At 41.0% G+C, this 13562-nt stretch overlaps 1 protein-coding gene across 1 annotated transcript; it reads right to left on the bottom strand.

Annotated features, from left to right (window-relative positions):
* Positions 1-319: 319 nt before the first annotated feature.
* On the bottom strand, positions 320-8860 carry SRP9 (signal recognition particle 9). The gene is made up of 3 exons (XM_062571596.1): positions 8737-8860; positions 5159-5227; positions 320-2894 (listed from the first exon to the last, which is right to left on the bottom strand). Exons 1-3 carry the CDS (start codon positions 8806-8808, stop codon positions 2775-2777), a joined length of 261 nt encoding a protein of 86 aa, XP_062427580.1. The 5' UTR covers positions 8809-8860; the 3' UTR covers positions 320-2774.
* Positions 8861-13562: the final 4702 nt, after the last annotated feature.

Raw genomic sequence — 13562 nt, 5'->3', positions numbered from 1 at the left:
ACAAAATAAGTGATAGCAAGGGAAAATCTTTTTTTTTCCCTCCTTCCTGTTTCTCCTGTGAAGACAGTTACCTCTGTCTACAGCCCTCACAAGTTGCCTATCTGCTCCTGAGCTGCCTGTTAGCAGCTAGCAATTGGCACAAACTGCTCACTGGCAATCAGAAGTACATGCTAACATGCTGGGCTGCAAAATTCAGTGCTTCACACGTAGATACCCAATGTAGTCAGAAACCCCTTTGGTCGGGCAGCAGCCAATTAACTCAATTTATCATCATGTACCTGTGGAAAGCTTCAGGTAGCTGGCAACATGACAGACCAACTCATTGACTAGAAGTTTATTAAGGAACAGTGACCAGTGTACATATACACACGTGCATACTCTCAACAAAGGCATACACTAGGAAAAGCAGAGCTTTATGAGTTCATAAGGTTTCTGCTTCCCCCTCACACACAAAGTAAATATCAAAGTGGCTGAAGACTCCAAAATAAAGTCAAGAAGCTTCTGTCTTCTCTTCTTAAAAGGCCTACAATATCCAAAAGTTTAATTTATCAACACTTTATCAATGATCTTGTGCATTATGACTGCACCGTATTGCCCTCATTTTTCTGCAGGCATGTGGAGGCCAGGCTTAACAACATATACTCCCAAGATAGCACTAATATTTCCTTACAGTTTTACAGAAATAGTTTCTGAATTCAGAGCACTAGAAATCTACCCTCCACCTTTTCCTTGATAACCACTACTCCAATACAGCAATACAGTACCATTATTTCCCCCACACATTGTACAAGAGTGCCTGCCTCTAAATCAAGTATTTTGGCCACTTGGTACATCAAGTCCATCTACAATTCTATTTTTATTCTTCCCTGCATGACCAAATACTAGTCATGCCATCTGTAACTTAGCTGACACAAGATTCTATACACTAAACTAAGTTAGAAGAGATGTCCAAGATTACACCATAATAGCTGCAGCCTTTATGCCTGCTAACCAAACAGCTTAAAGCTCCACTTGTTTGCTACAACCCATGTAAGACTTCTGTGTAACAATCATTTATTGCAGAATACTGCTTTAGATAAAAATTGTTTAAATAGTTAGCATGGTATGTTACAAATATAACAATGATTTGACCTATCAAAGAAAGTTCTCATGGTATCATGATATCCCTAATAAAGATTAGCTATGAACAAAATTTAACCTTCTTTGTGGATTTCAGTTATTCGTATTTCAAAAAGAAAAATCAATTAATCAAGAAAGTGTTCCACATCTATCTGTCACTCCTGCAGACTACAAACTGAGTAGCCAACAACAGTCTAGCACTGAAGTATTCTTCAACAATATGCAACATTGTATGTTCAGCTGAAAGGGTAATCTAACGCAATATTCAAGTCTGGATTTTGTTTCGAATCCTTGGCAAGTGTCAGAATTCCACTGCTTTTCAGTAGATCAATTATTTTTACGTAAGTGACAGTAGGTGGCTATTTTAAGTAGATTGTTTTGTTATATTTAAATGCCATTACAGACAAGTCTTTGTATGGCTCTCTCTTCACTTTCATGGTTTGGTTAAAGCCAAAATATTAATCCAGAAAAAGCTTGGTTATACCAATGGCATAGTTACATATAAAACCCATCTGTTTTTAGGTATGCAAGATCTAGTCAAAGCAAGTATCAATTTCAATACTGGCTTTTCAAGCAAAAGCTTTTGTAAAATACAATTAAAGTTACCATCAACCTACCAGAGGTAACAATGAGAAACAAATCTAAGCCACATGAGGACTGGTCTATTTTTGACACTGGTATTTAAGTATTTATTAAGCTGGTTTTCATTCATTCATTTAGTTGGCCGACATCCATCCACCAGACAATGTTTGAAAATGCACAGTTAGAAAGCTACTAAAACAGAGAGTCTGGATAGTGTTTGGTTGTCTTTTTTAACTAACATAATCGGTGACAGCTTCTAGAATTTGCCTTGCTGATATACTTCAACTCTGCCTGAGGCTAGGATGGAAAAGGTCCCTGCTGCTAGCATAAAGTAGTTCACTACTAGATTTAAAAAACACATTTTAAATATCAATATTTGGTTAGGCAGAAAAGAAACTCCCAGCTTCCCATATGATATCTAGCAATATTCAATAAAGGTTTTACTTACTGTTTCAAATACAGAAGTTTAATTATTTAGCCAACATAACAGTTCTACAAACTGTATCACAGATCATGTTGCACAGCTTACGATCAATACTAAAAGCTAAAATCTTGCTAGTGACAGCGCTAATATATATTGCAATTTTAACATCTTAGTTCAGAAAACTGTTCTCCTAAAACTCATCGACATATATCATTTATGCATATGTTTATAAGATCCAGTCATCATTCTACAGTATTAGTCAGGTTAATAAACATTCTCATTGTGAGAATACACCAGCACAAGATATGAACACAATGTAATCTATATGAAACCATATCATAACTTTCAGAAATATGCTTGCTGCCTATCAAAGAATAACGTACTATATATTTAGAAAGATTTACATGTCTTCTTAGCATATTTAATGTGTAAGAATAGTTTCTTGTTCAGTTTCCAAAAATAAATATAAGCTTTCAATTGAAAGCATTTATTTTCCTGGTTTTCCAAAGTGGAGTCTGGGGGAAAATAGTTTCAGGCTTTTCATCAGTCCACTTTGGTACATAAAAGCATCTCCTGTCCCAGTATTTGCTCAAATCCAAGTGATATTTTCTTCCAGTGAAATATGACCGGAGCACTCATTTTCAGCAATTCAGTCTGTTTCCATGGCAGCACTGCGGGATTCCTTAGCCACCATGAGTCGCATTAGCTGACTGTGGAATTTCTCAATCTTCTTTACATCTTGAGCCTGGTCTGTTCTATACAGCAAACACTGTAAGAGAAAGTTACTAAATATCAGATTTCACTTGAACTATTTTTATTCTGTTTATAGTTGCAACAAATTTGTACTTGGTATCAAAAAATACTCAAAATTCCATTTGTAGTGTGCTGTTACCATGAGGCAGTACCAATACAACATCAATACAAATCTACACTCACTTTCATGACTATTGCCCAAATGAGGGGGGTTGTCTAAGTTTTATGTAGATCTGCATTTACCTTTTAGTTTCTCTTAAATAACCTTGCTTTCCATTTTAAAAACAGTGAAGTTTAAGGTTTATCCCAGTATCTTCTCTCAGAAAAGGTGGAAAACTCTGGGTTATAAAACTCTCTTTAAAGACACCCTTGTTAGCAGTGTCTAAATATGGAAGCAGATTTTGAACCTTAGATTACTTTCCTACTCGCTGTATTCTGAAAGCAAAGTTACTTTGCTTTCAAAAGTTCTTAATGCAACAATGCTGGTGACAAAATACATTGTTTCCTGATGAAGCAGATTTCCCCCCCCCCTTTAGAAAAAACAGCTTCTAAGACCATCTTAAACATGGAAAATAACACCTAATTAAAAGACTCCTTCACACAATAAGCCAATAAATGCAAGAGGAACAAGAATAAATATGACAGTAACTGATCAGAGAGATTCTACTTAGTTTCTTCCCAGACTAAGTTCCCAGACTCTTATACCTATACAACAGTCCAGACTGATTTAGCAATCAACAAAACCAGAATGCTCCGTTCTCCAATGCTGTTAATACTTTTGACAGCATTAAATTCCCATTTGAATTCAGAGACAATCAGCAGAATAGAACAGTTCAGTTTTTCCTCCAGCTATATTAGTTCTACAGAGTTAGTTGTAAGGAAACCTTTTTTTCCTCTCCCTCCCCCAACCTTTTCTTTCCAAAACAGTGTGACTGCTTTGCATGAGTGGAAGCAAGTAAGAAGGCATGCAACTGAGAAGTCCAAGTTCATGAATCCACCTTACTTGACCTTCCACTATGGAAGACTTAACTAAATTGCCCTTTGCATCCTCCTGTTATCAGTGCCCCACACTGAACCTCTCACCCACTCTAAGCCCTACTATCCTGGGAAAAAGTGTCATTGGAGTTTTGCCTGTCTCTCAGATATTTGGCATCTAAATGCCCGACTACTTTTCCTGGAAAGAAAAAAATTATTTTTTCCAGTTCAGAGTAGGACAGACCATTGTTGCTTACCTTGGACTGCAGAAAGTCAACAGCTTGCCTGAAGCATCATTAGCACTAGGAATCTCTGTAGCTACAGGGATCATCAGCACATGTATGCAATCCCATTTCTACGTGCTACCCCACATTTCACATGATAACCTCTCAAAGTTTCTAGAATACTCCTCCAGATTGTTTAGAACAAGGGCAATCATTAAAAGCAGCTGCTTGTACAGTAGCTCCTTCTCCTTGTACAGTAACATCTTCCTTGTACAGGAAGGACACTGCAGAATTCCACTTTATGTGTATATCCCACAAGTTTTACTGAATGTGTAACTGACATCATAAGATCATTACTTCAGGAGATGAGATCTCATCTCCTGAATCTATTAATTCCGTTTAACGCTCCAATTTCACTGATTACAAGACATACTGTCTCATAACCATGAGGAAAGAGCTTAATCTACATCAGGTAGGTTAAGTAGTTGTCACTACTTCAAGCAAGTGTAAAAGAACTACACTCATGCAAGCTGTCGTATCATGTAAGAGCTTTTACCAGCACAGGACTACATAGTTCAACAGAATTATTATGAAGTGTATCAGTGGAATACGAAAACTCTGTTGTGTCTATGCTACAGAATTTGCTGGAATAGCTCTATGAAAGTCCTTCTTTGTTTTATTTTAACTGTACACATTCTTCTCTCCTCATATATTCAGTAGGGTATTCCTAGCTATGCAGCTACTACATAGCCTGGAACCCTGCAATTTTACTCCTAGGTTTTTTTGTTCTTTTACAGGAGTAAAATGGACTGTTACTGATAGTTATTTTAGGCCAAGTAATGGTTATGTTAAGACTTACGAGAAGATCATTAAAGTATGAAAATGCTTCTTGGACTATGCAGATTTGAACAGTAGGTCAACATCAGGCACAAACAGCAACTAAGTACAGCTGAGCACAGTAAGTTTCTAGAAAACTGTCAGGCACTCTCCAGATAATGGCTAAGAGCTTGTAAACTGACTGATAGCAAAATCCAAATCCTCGAGAGGTACACTGAGCACTGAGAGCATGTTCCTTACTTACGGCTACATCATCCGTTACTTTGATACAGAGGTTCCCATCACAGTGACGATATTTGAGAACAACTCGCACCTGAAATAACAAACATTAAGAGTTAACATCTATAGCTAAAAATTCTCAAAACCCATCTGAAGGAAGACTGCCTAAATTCAGAATGCTTCTATTAGAATTATGCACTGCTCCACAGTCTATATCATTTCCTTGATCAAAAGCAGCATCCATTCATCATCCTTCCACTTTATTCACATGTGGTATAAGAAGACAGAGAATCGTCTAAATTAAAAAAAAAAAAAAAAAAAAAGGATTTAGTATCAGTAATTCCAATCAGCAGGACGCAGAGCAAGTTTGTTACGTAGCTCTGAGACTTCTCCTAGCTGAGGCAAAGGCTGTGAGACAGCAGACAGATTTAAGAGTGCTAAGCAGCACACATTTGAAGAGAAATCTAAACATCCAGTTCAGTTTCCAGAGTTAACCATATGCTCTTCTTATGCCAGATGCTAGCTGTAGATCTGATGAAGTATTTTAGACAGACCAAGTCTCTTTCAAGGTATTGAACACTGAATCAAGGACTGAACAGACTGAACTAATCTTGACAGATTTTGAAGCTCAAGGGTCTGATGACCATGACTCATGAAGACGACTGATCAGAAACTAACAATCATCATGCACTGGCCTGTTCGCAGACACCAGTAAGGAACTGGCTAAGTTCTGGATCAGAAACCCAGAGATTTTCTCCACTAGGGGTACAGACAACTGACCATTAAGGTATATCCCAAATTGAGATTTATCCAAGTGAACTGAAAGTCCAGACTCAAAAGCACTGAAAAAGTTATGAAAGGCAAAATGGCATGTCAAGTAGTTAAAAAAATAAAAATAATAATAAAAAAAACTAGCTCAGTTTAAACATTTAATTGCCCTTGGCATGATACCTGAAACTACATAATTAGGCAAAGTTCTCCTGCTTATGCCAGGAGACAGCTAAGAACTGTAAGGGACACCTACTATCCAAAAACAATTTACGATCTCTATGGTGGTTTTTCAACTGTGCTGTCCAACACCTCTATGGCTAGCATGGTTTGGAGACTGAACCATGACATTTCCCCGTCTAGCATATTAGAACAGTATTAGAGTGACATTGGTAAACTTGACTTGGTAAACTCATTACCAGTGTAATGCGGCAATTACCAAATGAACAGTTGCAGGAACCTAAACAACTGGTAAGACAAACTACAAGAGTCACGTCAATGCAAAGCACCCGGCTTGTCCCCCAGTATTATACACATCAAAAAAGCTAAACAGAAACTTGTGTTCATAGATGAGAAACATTTGAAAACCTGGTACTCTATGGAGACTTGAAAGAAGGTAACAGGTGGAGTAAGCTCAACACTTCGCTGCTTCTTTTCTTCTATGGCATCTAAACTATTATGAAAAAAATGTCAGATTTCCAGTCATTGCAGTTAATTCCTCCAAAGGATTCAATAACTAGGCTAAATCCTATAGACAGATTTGAATGGTTCTTCTGATGTTTTTGCAAGTAGAAGAGGAAGATAAAAATACTTTCGTAATAAACAAAAAACAGATCACTGAATAAAGTTCTTTCAAATTAAACTGCTTTCGAGACTCTGTAAGGCTAAACTGAAATGTAAAAGCAAGCACTCAGCTCCTCTCTGAAACAGCTGCTACTGTGGATACCTGCTCTGAGATTTAATCTACCTACAGTCCTTCCGGACTCTCAAATCAAAGTTCTCAAAATCACAATAAAAAACAAACAACAAACTCCAAGACAACAGACTGATCACAAAATGCTTGCTACTGAATGCAGAACCAGACTCAGAGATTCCATATCTATTGTTTCTAGTCTCAACCAGATTATCTAGGGGAAAAAAAAAGTATGTGCTTTTGAGAACACTGAACCAAGACCTATGACCAAGACTCAAGACCTTAAGATCTAAGCTGTTCTAAGTTTTTGCATGAGTTACACTCCTCAAAGGGGCTATTAGAAAGCAATAGTCATGTACCAAGTTGACTATGAGCCAGCAACGTGCCCTTGCAGCCAGAAAGGCTACTGGTCTCCTGGGCTGCATTAGGAAGAGTGTTGCCAGCAGGTGGAGGGAGGTGATCCTGCCACTCTGCTCAGCCCTGGGGAGGCCTCATCTGGAGTCCTGTGTCCAGTTCTGGGCTCCCCAGTACAAGAGAGACATGGAGCTCCTGGAGAGAGTCCAGCATAGGGCTACAAAGATGATCAGAGGGCTGGAGCATCTGCCCTATGAGGAATGGCTGCGAGAGCTGGGCCTCTTCAGCCTGGGGGAGAGAAGACTGAGGGGGGATCTTATCAATGTGTACAAGCACCTGAAGGGAGGGTGTCAAGGGGATGGGGACAAACTCTTTTCAGTTGTCCCATGTGACAGGACAAGAGGCAATGGGCAGAAACTGAAGCACAGGAAGTTCCACCTGACCGTGAGGGGGAATTTCTTCTCTGTGAGAGTGACAGAGCACTGGAACAGGTTGCCTGGAGAGGTTGTGGAGTCTCCTTCTCTGGAGATATTCAAGGCCTGCCTAGATGCAACCCTGTCTAACATGCTCAAGTGACCCTGCTTGAGCAGGGGGAGTGGACTAGATTATCTCCAGAAGTCCCTTCCAACTTTACTGATTCTATGAAAAAAAATGACTAAAGAAATTATTTTTTAGAAAACAAACACCTTCCATTTGCATAAGTGTCTTGCTGCTTACTGCATGGTAAGAACAAATGTACGTTTTATTTTACTCTTTAGGAAGACAAATTCAAAAGTGAAATATCCTCATGCTTTTATAAAGTCATATAATAAACTTAAACTAGTCCTCAACATATTCTTCATTCAGCTGAAATCTTTTAGTCACAATTCCCAATACTCTGGCAGGATGTGAACAGGCAAATGTACAACTTATTTGAAATTAGCTTCTTGAAGCTGATTCAGGTCACTGGTAACACTGCTTGAAACACTGTCTCTTAAAATCATTGTCAGCAGTATTAAATGAGAATTTTGTTCTGTTTCTTCGAAAAGAAAGGTAAGCTATTACATCAGCAACTGACTTCAGGTTTTCTGGAGTCCTTCCCCCTTCTTCTTGGTCACTGCTTCTTTTCTCCCTTTAAGGTTACTACACTAAACCGAGGGGGAAGAAAAAAAAAAAAAAAGCAGCTCTTCTAATCGTTTAACACAGGACCCCCTTAGTGAACACAGCCATCTTCCACAAAGCCGCAGCCTCATTTACTAAGAGCCCCGCTCCCCTCTCGGCAGTTACAGCCGAGAAGCCATGTTATGGGAGCGCCTAAGGTCACAACCTTGCTAAGAAACAGACCCTCTCCACTACAGACCATTAAAGCCCCGGTGCTGCAGCAGGCCTCGCAGTCCAGAAGGACCAGGCCCACGGGGACGCCTCCCTGAGCAGGCGGCGAAGCGACAGCGCCGGAGCCCCAGCCGTTATACGGCGCGTCACCCGGGAGCCGCGGCCGCCCCCCCGCCCACACACACCGGGCCCGCGGCGGGGGGAAGGCCGAGGCCCGGCCCGGCCCGCCGCCGGTCCCGGAGCTGCCCCCGCCGCACCTTCATGGGGTCGGCGAGGTAGAGCTTCTCGGCGGCGCGCGTGAACTCCTCCCAGGTCTGGTAGTGCGGCATGGCGCAGCCGGTACCGCTACCCGCTCAGCTCCCCGCGACCAGCGGCAAGATGGCGCCGAAGGCGGGTGCTGCGTCACGTTACGTAAGTGCCTCCCATTGGCCGGCGAGGATCGGCCGCCCAATCGCAAAGGCGATACTGGCCCCGCCGCGGGAAGGGCGCGCGACGATGGCGGGGCGCGTGGCGACCGCGTCTGTGACCGCGACCCCGCCGGGGGGGCGGGGCGCAGCCGGCGGCGGGCCGCCCCCTCGCCCCGCCCCGCCCCGCCCCGCCGGCGCGCGGGGGCCCCCTCGGCCGCCGCGCGGGGTTCGCGGGTTCGAGTCCCGCGGCGGGCGCCGGGGGCGCGCGAGCCAACGGCTGCGGGCGGCCAGCCAACGGCTGCGGAGCGGCGCCGGCGGGCGAGCGGCGCCGCCGAGGTTAGGGCAGGCCGAAATGCTCTGAACCTTAGACCTGAGCGTCGCTCGCGTTTTCCCGGGGTGTAAGGCCGGTGGTTACGTTGGAACTTGGTGCTGTGTAGAGGGAAAAAAACAAAAAAAGCAACAAAAAAAGCACGTTTAAAAGCAGCTCGCTGTCTTGTGCGGGTTGCTGCGAGGCCGCGGCTCTTACCAGGGCTTGACTCGTGAGGGGCTGGGGCCCAGGCCCGAAGGTGAAATCAAAGTGGCTGCCTTCTGCAAGAGACTAAAAATTATAAAATTGTAAAGATCTGGGGGAAATCCTGCTTTTCTTACGTGTGTGTGATTGCATAAAACTAAGTAAAATTCATTTCAAAAGAGAAATGAAAAATGTTTTTTTAATTATTTTTTAAATATTTCCTTCACTGATCTGTGATTTTTGCTCCATAATTGCACAAGGATTACAGCTAGTCAGACTGCTAAGTTCTGACTGTGTTACAAAGCCGATAAAAGTGCCGTGATTACATGAAACACGTAAAACTTGCAGTTCTACGCTGCCTGTTTTAGGGGGATGTACTTAAAAGCCAGGAGCCCCGATCTGGCTCACAGTTTCAGATTACGTTTACTGAACTGAGCAAACCTCAGGAGTGTGGCCAAACAAATAAACTGAAAAGTTAGGGGCAGATCTGCCTGTAAAGGGACAAATTACGCAGAGCTACTCGAGTCTCCACTAGCAACATGAGGAAATACTAGCTGTAATTTTGGTGACCACAAAAGGCTCAACAGATGCTAGGGAGAATGAAGAAACATGGCCTAGAAATAAAAGGGTGGATGGGAGGTAGGAGAGGAAAAAGTAGAATGAATTTCCCTGAGTCAGTAAAGCAGAAAATAATTGTTACTGTGGGGATCGACTTTGAAAAAGTCTGCCCTGATTAAGCTGCCAAACTTTAACAAATTGCAATTTGTGGGTGTTACGTGGTCCAGACAGTTCCGTTAAAAGGCTTTGCAGCAGTGAGTGACAGCTATGAATAGTGGAAAGACTTAAGACTTTTTTTTTCTTTCCAAAGCTGGTCACAGAGTTTAGATGCTTCTGTTTCTAAAAATGTGGTTTCAGAAACATAAGATTTGTCTTTCAGAGAGGCTGATACTCAGCAGCTCTAATCAAGGGTGTTAGATGTATTGACAGAGCCTAACACAGTTATCCCAAACATGGAACCTAAGCTGGAGGGAGCTTCTCTACTGTTATGTTTTGAGGTTTTTATAACTGCAGAGTAGGAATTTGCTTTTGGTAGCATTTAACAGCCATCGAAGCAATGTAAATACCTTAAAGTAAAAGGTGTGAGGTGTGCAAGCCTTGTAATATGCATAACATTTATGAACTGATTTGGTTTAAAAGCAGCATTGTTTTTTAGTAGCACATTTTTTAACCAAGATCATTTCATTTATCCAGTTTACTGTGCCCTTACATATTGTGCTTACACTATTGTTGGAAAAGTACCTTTTTTGGTGGCAAGACAGGATATGGGAATTCCTTCTGTTTTTGCTGGCTTGCCACCAAAATGGGGGAGGGGGGGAGAAGGATGTATGTGAACCCAAACCACTGGCTTCCCTGAAAGCAAGTCCCGTTGCTGAAAGCTGGGCAGTTAAAGAGAGAGGCTATTTCTGAACCTCAGTGAATGTCTGATGCCTGTAGCGAATGTGATACTTCGCTATGCTGTTTTCATCTTACTGGGAGAACAGAACATTTTCTTGACATGTAAACTTAGCAAGGTAACTTAGACCATCACAATTATTCGTCTGTAAGTCGTATTTTGTGTGTGTCTAAGACTGTATTTTTCAAGTAAGTTCCAGTGAATGCAGTGGTAGTAGGAAACTCTGAATGGGGGTTTTGTTTAGTGAAATAAAATGAACAGTTGTTTATCACTGTGTGGAGTTTTTGGTATTTGGCCAATAATAATTTAGTACTTAGTGAGAATTCTGCTAAAACATATACATTTATCTTGCTTTTCTTGAGTTCCTGCTTTCTTCCATGCAAGAAATCATTCCAGAAGTCTAATGGTTCTTTTATCACTAGCATGTGAAATTTGGAATGCTATACAGCCTCATTTACCCTTTTCTCTCCTTGCTATATTCCCTAGACCACCTAAGATAATGCCTTTTTTAGCTTGGATTTAAGGCCATAAAAAGCTATGAAGCAATAATATAAGTACTTGTGTGATGAAGAAGATTTTTAATGCGGTTTTTCCTCAGGCCTTTCCCCCCCCCCATCTAACCTGTATGTGCATGATTAATGATCTTTCTTTGATCAAGCTTCTACATGCATTGCCACTGCAAGTTCTGCTCTGTATAGTTATGTTCAGGCATCTGTATTCCACATAGTAATTTCTGTATTTTTTTGTCTAGTGCTTTCCTCTGCATAAATGACAAACTGAAAGAAAACAGTAGAAAAAAGACCTTGCATTATGTCTTAAAATATCATAGTGAGATTTTGAGTTCTTGCAACTCCAAAGTTCATGGAAGTTGCATCTGCTCAGTATTACTCAGACTTAGATAGTTGGTTTCCTGGGTTTTGTTCAGTCTAAGGCAGGTGCCTTATTCCTGTGTGCAAATTTATTTTTCTTTTGTGGGTAAGGAATTCAGATAAAAGTATTAAATTCATTAAAATAGTTTTCTGTCATGTGACATACTGCTGCTGGGTAAAGCAGGCTGGTCTTTGAAGCTAAAAGTAGCTTTGTGTAAAACATTGTGCATTATCATGCTAAATTATGGATGTGATGGGAGATGATAGGCCAAACTCTCATATCAGTTTACATTGTTGTAAATCCAGAATCATTCCATTTATTTCAGAGGATTTTTTTATTATTATTATTTATAACAGTTTAACTAAGAGCAGAATTTTGTGCTGAGATGATAATCCTGTTCCTGGACTAGGAGCAACGTAAAGTCAGTGCAGTTATACAGGTCTAAAAGGGTGCTAATGAGGGGTTAGTTTCAAGGCAGTTATTACTGCCAGAAATGCTTAATGCTTAAAGAAGGAGATATAGTTACTTCTTTCAAAATAGCTTCAACCCAACCCTCAGTGAAATTAAGGGGGAAGCATGGTCATGGTGATTATGCATTCCATTCTTGTGTGAGCATGGTCTGAAACAGCTTTGGATTTGTGCTGATGCAAACTTTAATTACACAGGGTTATTTTTTGAAAGGGTATTTATGTGCAACAAGATGCAGACAGATCTTTAGTACAATAAGCTGAGATGTCTTTGACATCTTACTAGGTTCTGAATCAAAGTACCCCTGAGAACTGAGTCTGCAGTCAGAAGCAGTTCATGCTCCTGGATGGGTTATAACATGCCAAACAGCCGTAGTTTTTTTCACTCTGTAGTTTCTGAAGGAGAACAAAACATACTGTTCTTTTCTAAGGGCTTTATGCTTTAAACAGCTTGGCTAATGGTTTAGCCAGGCAGAACCATATATAATTGATTACATCAATCTTAATTTTCCATTTTTCTTGCGCATGAGGGACTAATCATCTTACTAAGTGATTCAGACTCGTAGTGTCCTAAGAAGGTAATTAAATGTCAGTAAAACTAAACTAAAGGTACTAAAATATAGTTAATGAAGATTAAGGCTACATGTGGACGGCAATATTCTGGGGCCCCGTGCAGGCTACAAACCCAGGGGCCAGTCCCAGCCAAGTGACAGCTTCATGTCCAGGTGAGACCTGGGTGTGTGTTACTCTCCTTTTCCCCAAGGCCCTTGTTCCCGTGAAAGGAATCACACTCCGTACAGATCTGTGACCTACAGAGCTGGGGAGCCGGGAGCCTTGAGCACACCATGATGCACATTTGCCCTGCATTTCAGACATAACCTCTCTGACTTTCCTAAAGTAGACTTGTTTCCTAGTTTGCTATAACCACTAGAAAATACCATCATTTAATATGGTGTAATCTAATCTTACTGTACTTTAAGGAGTTTACATATGTATATGTGAATAGCCACTGCGCTAGCAAGCCAGCTATCCCTATGTGAAACCATATTGCTAATGTGACCTTAATAGAAATCGTCCTTTCATTTTTAGAGACTGTTGTGATAACGTTCTTGTTAAGCTGTTTGGTTTTGATAGCTAGAAAGATGTATCCTTTCCTGTTAAGTGGTCAGTTTAGTCCCTTCAGCGTAATGATGTGTTCAAATGAATGTGCTGTCATGCAAGGGACATATGTTAGAGAGCAGACTCTATATTGTCATAACATTGGCTGTTGAGACTTGAGAATGAAATAGCAGTCCTCAAGATGGCCTTCAGGGAAAAGAATAACACATCTGGTAGCCAGCTCACGAAACAGCATTTGCAACGCTTCGGAAGCAGA

Source organism: Rhea pennata, chromosome 3 (genome assembly GCF_028389875.1).
Source record: "Rhea pennata isolate bPtePen1 chromosome 3, bPtePen1.pri, whole genome shotgun sequence".
NCBI classification, from domain to species: Eukaryota; Metazoa; Chordata; class Aves; order Rheiformes; family Rheidae; genus Rhea; species Rhea pennata.
The sequence above is the reverse complement of the archived record's forward strand: the minus strand, read 5'-3'. Positions and strand labels throughout refer to the sequence as shown.

What these genes read in the sequence shown, in the direction of transcription:
- SRP9 (XM_062571596.1), bottom strand. Translation starts at nt 8,808, where the DNA reads ATGCCGCACTACCAGACCTGGGAGGAGTTCACGCGCGCCGCCGAGAAG. An exon ending in ACCTCGCCGACCCCATGAAG is followed by an intron (nt 5,228 to 8,736) that starts GTGCGGCGGGGG and finishes TTGTTATTTCAG; the next exon opens with GTGCGAGTTGTTCTCAAATA. An exon ending in AAGTAACGGATGATGTAGCC is followed by an intron (nt 2,895 to 5,158) that starts GTAAGTAAGGAA and finishes TTTCTCTTACAG; the next exon opens with TGTTTGCTGTATAGAACAGA.